We start from the raw sequence: 12,336 nt of genomic DNA on the forward strand, positions 1-12,336 counted from the left end.
GAGTTTGCTTCTTTCTACCTCAGTTCTGCATTTGTATACTGGGGGACAGCGACAATACCTAGGTTATTGGTTTTTTGAAGCATGCCTGATGTATAATGAGCACTCTCAGTGGTAACTTATATTGGTCCCCATTGAAATTTCTCCTTCCGCCTTTCCTAGGCTCTATCTGCTCTTAATCAGAGCTGGGAAAGGGCTTGAGACCCAGCTGTGATATATCGCCATATAATCAAAACTGACTATTCCACACTCTTGGTGAGTTTGAGACTGTTCATCGGTTAATCCCAGGTTGTCATACATCCTCCCCTTGCTACTTGGTACATGAGTGATTTCTGGTGCCTACCATATATATTCTAAACCATTTATTTCTGGCACCAAAGACCTTTCCAAAGGAATGTAGAGAAATCACTTCATAATTCTCCTCTCTTACAGATCTACTAAGCAGACCCTCTACTCTAGCCAAAGTGGACCACTCTCTGCTCCTCAGCCACCATCACATTCCTTCCTCTGCCCTTTTGCTCATTATATTTCTTCTAGCTGGACTACCCTTCTCCATACCCTTTCAGAATCCTACACATCCTTCAAAGTCCAAGTCCCATCCCACTCAGAAGTATGTCTTGCTTGGAACACTTGGAGTTCTCTTCTGTCACTTAGCATGCACCACAGGGAAAGCAGGACTCCAAGATGGCCCCAGAATTTGCCCCCCAGATGTACATTCCTTGTATAACCTGCTCCACTAGCATGTGGGTGGAGCCTGTGAATGTGATGGGATAGCACTTCTGAGAGCACAGGTTCATCTCATTTGGCCCAGCCCACATATGAACACAGGCGGAGGTCAAACCCTTCCCCTTTCTAGTCACCTTCGGTGCCATCTGGCTCTGCCTGCTCCTCACGCTGCTTCTGCTTGAACTTCATGTTCCCATAGTGCATCACGGCCCCTGTAAGCTTGTAGATTCCAACTTTCTCATCTGAGCTGAAGCCCAGGATGTCAATGGCATTCTGGCAATTAAAAAAAAAAAAAAAAGAACAACCATCACAATAGGACTCAGGAATCCAAATGCAGCTTATTTTTGGCGAAGACCTCACCCTTTTGTATAGTACATGAGACAGCATTTGCCTGAGTAAGTAGCTGACTGGTCGGGTATGGTAAATTAGGATCAAAATCACTTCTTTAATTTAACATGATTTTGTGGGTAGAAATTTGAGAAGAAAATGTGAACAATCTGTTTTCTTCTTCCAATAATTGATTATAATCCTTTACCACTGTTCATAGATGTGGGGGCTGTTTTCTAGATAAGGGCATTGGAATCCACTATGGGACACTGGGAGAAGGAGGTCTCATGGGTAGTGTCCAAGAAATAGACCAGACCAACAGGTTGAGAGTTGTAATTGTAATCTAGGAATTCCATTGTTGTTCAGAATCAAGGCAATATGCACCATAGAATATTATAACTGGAAGGGAAGATAATCAAAGGCTACTCCATCATTGTTATAATGAAAAGGGAGCTAACTTTTGAAGACCCTGGTATGTGCTTTGGGCACCATCTGTGTGCTATTTCATGAAATTCTCATGAGACGAGAGAATGTGGAGAAAGAGGAATCCTACTACACTGTTGGGAATTAAACTGGTACAACCATTTTGAAAAGTAATTTGGACTTACCTTAAAAAAAAATGGAAATACTATATGACCCAGCAATCCCACTCTTGAGCATCTAACTAAAAATGTGAAACCATCAATTCAAAAATCTATGTGCTTTACAAGTTTTTTGCAGCATTGTTTATATGAGGTGGGACATAGAAGCAACCTAAATACCCATTGATAGAAGATTGTATCAAGAATACGTGGTATAGCCACACAATGGAATACTATTCAGGCATAAGGAAAGACAAAATGTTGCCATTTAGAGCAAAATGAAAGGAGGTTGATGGAATTATGTGTTGTAAAACAAGTCAAAATGCAAAGACAAATACTGGAATTTTACACAGATGATTCCACAAAGTAAAATACTTTTAAAAACTTAGTCATTAATAAATGAAAGAAGATTTCTAAGATTAATAGAGAAAGAAAGGATCAAAGGAGACATAAGGAATGGAAGTGGGGGGACAAAATCCCCATGAGAACTCTATAGGCATGCAGATGTTTTCAAATTTCTAGAAGAAATGAGGTTCTAAAAGGATAAATAATCTCCCCCCACAACCCATGCAGGCAGAATGTGTTGAAACTGGCAGTGGACCCAAGGGCTGGGTCACTCCAAAGCCGGCAAGGGATGACTTGATTTTAGAACTACTTTGCTCATCTTCCATCACAATGTTTCAACTAGAAATTTCTTCTTTGGGGTACACATATTGATTATGCAGTGGGGTTTGTGGTCTGAGCCCAAACAATGTCCACTGATGGTATTTTCTGCTCTTGTCTGGTGACACTGACCTACTGGGTCAGTAGATGATACTGAAAAGTGAGGCACTCTTGGGGTCCCCTTTTGGGTGAGGGACAGTCCATGCCAAGCTGAGTGAGGGGTGGAGAGAATCTGAGACCTTGATGACCACCTTAGATGTGTGTCCCACCCCAGATTATGCTCCAGGGAGGGGTGCTATAGGTTAAAAGAGAAAGACTTTCACTAAACTGGAGGGAACCCGGAGAAAGCACGATACCTATTTTGCCTCTTGGAAAATGCAGTCCTTTGGGGATGAGGCACCCCCCCCTTTTCCTGGGCCATAAGCCACGACCTATGAGAAGTTGTATAGGAGGGAGGGGCAGCAGCAGGAGGGACTATTATGGGTGAGGAGCTGAGACACCTTTGGCAACTTTTAGAATTACTCTGGAGGACTTTCTTGGCACTGGAGGGCTTGCATCAGTCTTTAGCCCTTCCTATACTCATCACTTGGCTAAGTCTGGGGAAACTTGGTTAAAAATATGTAATAGCTAGACTTACCTGAACTTTATTTGCTTGAGAACATTTTCCACTTGCCTTAAGCAAAGAGTGTCACCTGGGAATGTCACTAAATGAAGGCAATTGAGCTGGGTATGGGGCAATGTCCCTAGAATATTGGCCAAGATCCTTTCCATCAGTTCAAGTAGCTTCTGTGAGGGTGAAGCCAGGAGGGATGCTGATGAATTGCTCAGAGCTGGTGTGTTTTAGTTAAAAATGCAAGCTCTGGGTTTGGGCAGACCTGGGCTCAAACACTCTCCCTGTCATTAATAGACTTTGTATCTCCAGGCAAACTGCGTATTTATTCTAAGACTCAGTTTCTTTGTTTTTGGGGGGCAATAGAGGTACCTATCCTAGAGGGTTTTTTTTTTTTTTGAGACCTAAATGAAATAATCCAGGTCATTTGTCTCAGTTCCTAGCACTTATAAGAGCCCAATACATTAGTATTTGTTATTATAGTTATTTTTAAACCTGAATATACTCCTCAAAGCTGAAGGCCAGAGGCCTGGAAGGCCTGCTGAGGAGCTGGGTATGTCATGTGCATCTGAGATAGCAGGTAGGGAGGAATGGAGTGGCTGCCACAGAGTGGGGTTGGTCTTGCCTGCTTTATACTTTTCTGTATGTTCTAGCTTTTCTTACAGAATCCTCTAGATGGTTTTGTAACATGAAAATTTCTAACAAAATCTTTTAAAACCTCACACATGAAAGAATTTACTCTAAAATGCTAGAGAATGGAACTGAAGATCTGCTTTGAACAACTTTTTGAATTCCCATTTCGCTTCCTTCAGAATGAGAATATAATTCACTGACTGCATCCCAGACTTGGGGTGAACAAGTTTTTGAATTTCTAGAACAACTTTTTGAATTTCCCATTCTGAGTTGGTGCTCAGTGGGAGGCTGCAATCTGTAGGAGCTCACTGAGCTCCTGGATCTAGTCATTCAACTTCCCTAGATCCAGTTTTCTCATTAGATCACTAAGGTGCCTCAACATGAAAATCCACAATAATTCTGTGCTTAAACAAACAAAATGCTTACATCTGTCGCCAATAGTTCTTCGCTGTCATCAATGCTGGCCACCGTGACCTCTCCTTGGCTCACAAAGGGGAAGTCAAAGGGATTGGTTGAAATCAGAAGCAGGTCTGTGAAGCATGAAGATCCTGTTAGTCTTCACCCTCACGTACTCTATTATTAATATTCCCCCCCCCATATGACTGACTGGGAATATGAAACCATTCTCCTAAGAACTTACCGATTAATTCTGGCTTCTTGTTTGACATGATTTGGTAAAAAATATGGTAACTTCTCTCACTGGATAACTGAAATGTCACTCTGGATTTTTCCAAAAGATCTAAGGTAATAAGAAATGACATGATTTCAGGTTTGCAGGAGATGCCTCTGTGGTCGAATGCTAAGGTTCCAGGGAATGTTTGGACTCACAGGTTTCGATGTCTGCAGATGCGAGCTTTCCCGTGGCTCCAAAATGAATCCGAATGAACTTCCCCTGTTCAATGGCAGGTTGACAAACACCACAGTTGTTTTAGTTCCATTGTTTTATTTCTATGTGCCTGATCTCTATTAGGTGCTACCGTGGATGATGGGAAGTGGAGGGTCAGGGAGGAAGTGGTACCAGAAGTGGGAGAACTTCTCTCCTCCCTGTTTGTTTGGCATCTGCAATCCCCAAGCTGGGTTGACCAAGACTCAGGTAGCTCTGCCAGTGTCCTGGGCCTTGTTACTACAGCTCAGGAGATGCTGGGACAGCCTTGTTCTTGACTTTCTGGACTTTGCCCTGCTCTCTTTTACCAGGAATCTCAAACTCTCTGCAAATCCTTTGAATTGGTAACCTGATTGAGCTGTCTCTGTCTGACTTTTTTTTTGCTCCCAGTTATTACTTCTGAGATTTCTAGCCACAATTTCCCTTACTGCTTACTACAGGCAAAACTAGCCCTAGGTTCAGACAGGTCCCTAGCTCCCAAAAGACTTATTCGTGGTCTGTGTTGCCTCCTTCCACCCCCAATTTCAGAGAGAAAGAGGTGAAACTGTGTTTGTGTGTGTGTGTGTGTGTGTGCCCACTCCCTTCTTACACTATCTGCTTACTTAATCTCTACTACACTGTGAACAAATTTATGGGCAAAACATTGTTTTGCTTGTTCACCCCAAGTCTGGGATGCAGTCAGTGAATTATATTCTCATTCTGAAGGAAGCCTAAGAAGAGTTAGTGAAGGGTCAGTAGAACTATGTGTGAATCATAAGCATTGGTTGTTCAGGATTTTTAGATGTTAATGGAAGATGATAGAAGTCACCTTTAACCTGTAAATGTTTAAGAGGGTGGAAGGTGGGCAGAATAACCAGACTAACTCTGACTTGTAGGTCAAGACCAAGAGGAGAGGGCTTTGAACTCAGTAAATGAGAGTAAATAGGGAGGGCCTGTAGGCATTGTCTTCCATGCTAGGCTGACGCCTGGTGGACACAGTAGCTAACATGGTCCGAATGTGTGTGACACATCTCTGTGTGACATGCATTCAGAACCCCTTCAAGGGAGAGTTTAACTGTGTACCTAGGAAGACAGATGTGCACAAGGGCAATGTACAGAGGACCAAGGCCAATAAAAGGTCATGGTCAGAGCCACTGTCTTACATGCCTCTCTCCTTCCTCATCAATAACCATTTTATCTTGGAGAGGTGACCATAAAATGCAAGCTTGTGATTATCCAACTACTGAGAATTGTGAGTTCTGATGGATGTTTGCAACCACAGGCACACACACATGAGGGCTTCACCTCTGGGTGTTTGATCCACTGGCTAGTGAAATTAAGTAGAGGGTTGGATGATTCTGTTTTGTTTTTTTTTTTTTTTGCCACTGTGGAAATAAATGCCACTTTGGTTGAGCTAATCTTTAGTACTTACTGAAGGATGGAACATAGCTTTCAATATATTCCAAATCAACTTATTCTGAATTTTTGAACTCTTTTCCTTTCACTGGATTTTCCCACTCCAATGCCTCCTTCTTTGGAGCAAGTCAAATCTGCTAATTTAATTCACAAATGTTTCTGTGGCTAATAAGCAATGGACGTTGCTTGATGGACTTCTGCATTTCAAACTGCTTCCACCTAGAGCAACCAATTTTGGCATGAATCAATTGTTCTTTACTTGTGGGATGTGAATCACTCTGATAGTTAAATCCTCCCTCTGCCAGGGAACAAACCAACATGTTTTTCAAAGTGTATCAGAATATCTCAGCGGAGTAGATTGACCTGAATATTGGGGTTGTAAAGGAAGGTCAGGTATACTAGTTTATGTGGCATTTTTTCATATCCAGCATTTGAGGAATAGGTTTGGTTTTGGGGATAAGTTGAGAATTTGACAGGGCCTTACAAATCTTGAGGAGTTGTCATTCCTCACGGTCTTGGCATTTCCAAAGGCCTCTAGCAGGGGGTTGGCCTGGATGATCTGATCTTCCAGGGTTCCCTAATAATAAACAATGGGAAAAGAGTGAAACCTTTTCTGAGGGAACTGCTTTTTTGTTTACTTATTTTTAATATTTTATTTTATATAATTCTTACATCATTTTTCATTTTCGCACAATGTATGCATTTTCATTTTGGTTATATTCCCCATGCAATTCCCACCCCCCCTTATTTTGACCCTAGAAACCACTTTTGAAGAAACTTGGTGACTTGAAAGTGTGGGTGTTCTTGGCAGGTTCCAAGGATAGATGGTAACCAGCCCTAACTAGTGGCCAGTGCAGACATGCAGAGGTACCCACAGGTCCACTTCCACCCTGAGGCGACTTCAACAATTCCTATCCTAGAAAAGACCATACTATAGAATATTGAAGTGACTTCCACTCATGCCAGATTCCAGGCCCTTCCATCTCAATTATTTCTAGACCACCCCTTTCTTTCTAATAATGTTTCATTATAAATCATGGATCCTTAGAATATATGCCTCTCTGACTGTATGCATGGTGGCCCACCTTTGGGTTCAGGAATAGAAATAGAACATGAAAAATGAAAGTGACCCAAGAGATTAAATGGTAGAATCAATGGTTATCAAACATTTTTTTTAAGAAGCAAAAAACATTTCATCAGAATTTTTTCTCAGGAGTCCACTTATAGAAAAAAAGACTTTTCACCTCATTCTCTATCATGACTTCTTCTTGGACTCCAGAGTAGTTTGGAAACTACTATGTAATTCAGTGGTTCTCAAAGTGTGATCCCTGGACCAGCAATGTGAATATTGGGAACATGTTAGAAATGCAAAATATCAGGATTTTGGGTGTGAGCTAGGTATGGGAACCAGCAATCAGTTGTTAATAAGCCCTTCTGGTGACCATGATATGCATTCCTGTTTGAAGTCCACTAGCCTAAACCATTCCTTCTCCACAGGAGGATTTGGTTAGTTTGCTTTTTCTGTTGGAATCAGTGCTAGAACCTAAGTCCACTCAGTAGAAGCGCTTCCTGTCTTGCTCTGTAAACACCTATGGGGCAATACCTTGAGCTGTGCATCTCTGCTAAACACAGAGCCCTGGGTACATTTTGTATCCACCTAGTATTTAAGGTAGGCTTATACTAGCAAGCCTCTGGGTGTAAGGAGCTACTCACCTGCATTTTGCCAGGTTGCTGCTCTTTCTTTTTGTCCCCAGTAACTGCAATTGTTGCAAAATACTGGATGACACGCTTGGTATTCACCGTCTTCCCAGCCCCGGATTCTCCACTGTCAATTTAAAAGTAATGAGGTAAAGGAGAGTGGAAGGGATGGATCTGACTTCTAAGTCATCATGGTGCAAACATGGACTACTCACGTGATGAGGATAGACTGGTTGTCTCGATCTAGAAGTACAAAGGGAAGCAAAACAAAATGAACAACAGAAAATAAAAATCAGTGAGAATTGGTAGCTCAAATACATTAGTCCTAGTTCTGGCTTTGACATTAACTGCTGATGATTTGGACATATCTAATCTTCCTGAGATAATTTGTACAGATTTCCCAAATGGAAGATGATAACACAGGCAGCTTTGAAGGTAGACATTGTGAAAATTATTCATGTTTACGATCTTTAAACTTCACTAGTTCTTCCTAATTTCTCCTTTTAATGAAGAAAGCAAGCCTCAGACTCAGTGTTTGTGAGAAGGCAGCACTTCCCATTAGGATATGTGGACACTGATATGTGTCACTGCCTTTTTCTTCTCCCATTACCTTTCCCTTGTGGAAATGACAATGATCTTCCATTTATAACAGTGTTATGGGTTGAGTTACATCCCTCTCTCCTCTCAACAAATTTATATTTTGAAGTCCTACCCCCCAGTACTTCAATGTAAGCTTATTTTGGAAATGGGATCCTAGCAGATGTAACTAGTAAAGACAAGCTCTTACTGGAGTAAGTGGCACCAAATCCAAAATAACCGAAATCTTCACGAAAAGGGGAAATTTGGAGAAGATGCAACCAGGGATAGCACCATGTGAAGATGAAGGTGGAGAACAAGTCAAGGAAAGACCAAGATTGCTATCAAAGCACCAGGAGCTCAGAGAAAAGAGACATGGACAAGATTTTGCCTCACAGTCCTTAGGAGGAGTCAACTAAGCCAACAGCATGAACTTGGATTTCTGGTCTCCAGAATTGTGGGATAATAAATTTCTGTTGGTCAAGCCACCTAGTTTGTGATGCTTTTCTATGGCAGCCCCCCAAACCTAAAACACACAGTGATATTAACCTTCCTTTTAAAACTGATGCAACATCAGTTAGTTTAAAGGAAATTATTAAGTATGCAGAAATGACCAGGGCTATGAATGCGAGACAGAAATGACTGAAGCTTGGGCAACATCACACTAGATGACTTTTAAATGTCTTCAGGTCTCAGATGCCTGCTTCTACTTCTTGTATCTGCACCAAGTCAGGTGAAAGTTGAAAAGACAGAAGTGATACTAAGCATGATGGTGTGATAGCAGTCCCACATTTCTATTTCCTATCCCATTCTGGGAATTTAGGGAGGAGAAAGAAGAGCATGGGTTTGGGGAAAAAAACAGGTGAAGGGATATTATTATGTGCATTTCTTCAATTTTGCATTCCTCAGTGGCTACTAACAGAGTCTCCCTTTCAAGTGATTCCATGTTGGGTGTGTTTTTGAAGGTGGGTGGGGGGAGAGTGTCTCCTTGTGTTCCACATCCCTCCAAGTCAGCATGTGTTAGCGTGGCTTCATGATTGAGCACTGGTGATTTAGTCCTGAGCACTGGTGTATGCACCATGAATAGAAATGGAAACATTGCATTTACAAACCCCCTGGTTTTACATCATGAAGCCATCGGAATCTCTCACATTCACTTTGATCTTTGCACTATTCGGATAATCAAGGCCTGGGAGAATTTGAGTAATTAATTATAAACAAATCCAGTCAGAGGACTTAGCTAATTGACTGAAATATGGATTAAAGAAATGACTCACCAGTCAGCATGAACTGATAGGCGTTGTCAGAGATGGAGAAAATGTGGGGTGGGGCCTCCTGGCGCTTCTTGCCTCTGTAGGCAGCCACCACCTCAGGGTTGTACACCGGCAGCCACTTGTAGGGGTTGACAGTGACACAGAAGAGGCCTGAGTAGGTCTGAGAAAAATCAGAAAATGCAACCTGTTGGTCTTGCTTTTACTCAGAGATAAAATAAAAATAGAAATGAATTGCACTCACGTAGATCATCCAGGCTGCATAGCGCTCTTTGAGGTTGTACAGCACAGCAGGCTCGTGCAGGTGGGTCATCATGGCCATGTCCTCGATCTTGTCAAATTTGGGAGGGTTCATGGGGAAGACTTGGTCACTGTTCAGACTGAGTGTCTGGTATTGAGAGGGACAATGTGTCATAAGTGGTATGTGCTGATCCATCCCCCACCCTACTGGTATAGTGGCAGTAGTGAGATACTGGGGTACAATTACTCTGCTAGCATGGGCAACTTTATGACTCAGTTCTTTACCCAGATGTGATCCACAAATAACTGACTTAATTAACCTAATTCTGGTCAAAATGCCTAACCAATTCTGGTTGATGCCCTGAGTCAGCTTGACACCCTGTGTGTCAGGAGTATGTTACAGATGTACGGAGCTCTAGAGCCCCTCAATGCTCAGGCCAGGTGGGACTCAAGATGGCAGCTTGCCTTTTTTACCCCATTTGCTGTGAATGTTGCAATGAGACAAAATGTTGGGTGTTTGAAAGAACTTCAATATACCCTGGGCATCTCCACTTCAGTCCCTTTGCTCATGTGGTCCTTTGGAATATCTTCGTTGAAATAATGTCAAAGCTCTTGAAGCACCAGCTCCTCCATGACTTGCTTCCTTTCTCCCCTGTCTTTTCAAGCAGTCCATAATTCCTTCTGAATCTTAAAATATTTGGACTTGCAATAGAAACCATGGCTGAACAGTATTTTGAGAATTTTATTGAATTTCCCTCTCTCTGGATCCCCTACTTCCCCTCCAAGCATAAAGAGGATTTTGCATTCAATTACTTTGGAGAGGGAGAAAATAGGGCAGAAAAGAGAAAGAGCCTGTAAGGTTTTCTGGCCTTTGTTTTCCAAAAACACCAGTCCTTAGAAGAGCTTTGAGGGTTTTATTTAAATGATAAAAGGAAAGAAATTCATTGACAGAGACCAAATTTCTTGGGGAAAGGAGACCTTTTTACCCCACTACCCTGCACTAGACAGACACCCAGGATGACAAGATGGGAAATCTATGTAATCTGAAGCCTCAGGGACTGGCACTTGTTTTTTAGCAGATCCCTCAGGGTGGCAGCGGGACCCAAGTGTTCCATGTAATGTTCTGAAAATATAACCCCAAGAATGACTGAAGAATTTTGATTTCTAGACCAGTGAACAGAAACTGAAATCAGAGTTAATTTCAGTAATAATGATAACAATAGTAGTAATATAGATATGTTGATTAAGAATGGTGCACACCTCAAACTCATGTTATAGTGCAATGTTACATTGATAAAAAGTAAAATAATTCTAATATATATATAAATGTATATATATATACACAAGCATGTATAAAGTGTATATTTACATATACACATACTCCTGACCTTATATAGCATTGTAATGCAATAATAGTTCAAAAGAGAGTTTAAAAAATAATAATAAAAAAAAGATCTGCCTTATAGCTGATTTTCTGAAATTCCACCTGCCATGCACATCTTAATTCCTATATGAAATGACAAACTTTGGGACACAGGTGCTGAGATGTGCTTATATTTGCAAAGTGATATACCTAGCTGTGGTGGCTGTCCAGTAGGTATTGAAATGACCCGTGTGTTTTATTCTCTGTCATTGAACTGACAATGGCTCTGGAGCTCCCTCTGCAGGTCACTTGGCAGCCCAGAAAGCTGGCCCACCCAGGAGCAATCAGCCTCAATCTCTCCCTTTAAGAGGGAACCTTCTTACCCTCACCCTTTCTCCAAAGCAAACTTCACAAAATTCTTGAAGTCCAAGTTCTTAGGGAAGGAGTGAAGGTATTTTTAAGGCAGTTACCACCTGCCATTTACTACAAAATAGATAAATGTATGAATGTAAATTTTGTTCCATTTTTAGATTTCTAAGGGCCACCATGTAATTTCCAATATTCCACTCCAAAGGGAAACAAGGATGCCTGAGATCAACACTTACCCGATCATCCAGGGTCTTGACTGTGACTTTGTCATTTTCCCTGCTCTGGATCATACCTTTCACATACATTTCCTTATCATCCACTGCAAAGCAGGCTTTCTTAGAATCGAAAGGGCGATTCTGATCTTCAATTCTCTCTTTTTCTGGTTTCCGCAGGTAGGGAGCTGCTTCTCCAAAAATGGCCATCTCTGCATCAGAACTCATGGCTGCAGGATTCTGGGAAAAGAGGGGGGCTGCTGGGTTTGGAGCCTATGACTCCTGAAACTGGACCTCACCCTGTTAGGTCCTTTCAGACAGGGGGCCAGATGCAAAGACACCTGGGATTTACCTTGGTCCAGAAGGATCTAGAGGGGTTAGAATAGGCAAGTGGGAATGAACATATTTTACTCTGAGAAAAAGTCTATTCATCTTTGAGCTTTGATTTTGGGAATCTCTCTCAGTTTAGTCCCACATGTGGAAGTCTGACAAATCAGACAAAGCCAAGGTGAACCCAGTAAAGGTGTCCTTAGGAAGAATTTCCTGTTTGGACCCTCAGTGTCATCCCCAGATCTTAAGGAAGCCTGAAAAGAATTATTGGCATGTTAATAATGCCTAGTAGAAATGTCATACAGTTCAGTGAAAAGCAAATGGCTTGAACATAAATACTTGCCACGCTCGGCTTGTTTAGCTAACGACAGGTAGCAAGGTGATGGGGGGCACGCATGACGCAATAGTTCTGACCTTGAACATGTACCAGAATTACCCCCAGGGCTTGTTAAAACACAGATT

At 41.8% G+C, this 12,336-nt stretch overlaps 1 protein-coding gene across 1 annotated transcript in view; it reads right to left on the minus strand.

Moving 5' to 3' along the window:
* MYH13 (myosin heavy chain 13) overlaps positions 1-11,772 on the minus strand; it is a gene marked incomplete at both ends in the record, with an annotated part of 54,542 nt that extends 42,770 nt beyond the window's left edge. Inside the window, 10 exons of the mRNA XM_084237921.1 lie at positions 858-996; positions 3,964-4,067; positions 4,178-4,276; positions 4,366-4,429; positions 6,300-6,392; positions 7,529-7,640; positions 7,729-7,756; positions 9,367-9,523; positions 9,605-9,748; positions 11,569-11,772. Coding sequence (XP_084094047.1) covers positions 858-996; positions 3,964-4,067; positions 4,178-4,276; positions 4,366-4,429; positions 6,300-6,392; positions 7,529-7,640; positions 7,729-7,756; positions 9,367-9,523; positions 9,605-9,748; positions 11,569-11,772 — 1,144 coding nt within the window. The remainder of the gene's footprint in view (positions 1-857; positions 997-3,963; positions 4,068-4,177; positions 4,277-4,365; positions 4,430-6,299; positions 6,393-7,528; positions 7,641-7,728; positions 7,757-9,366; positions 9,524-9,604; positions 9,749-11,568) is intronic.
* Positions 11,773-12,336: the final 564 nt, after the last annotated feature.

This window comes from Talpa europaea (genome assembly GCF_964194135.1).
Source record: "Talpa europaea genome assembly, chromosome: 7".
NCBI classification, from domain to species: Eukaryota; Metazoa; Chordata; class Mammalia; order Eulipotyphla; family Talpidae; genus Talpa; species Talpa europaea.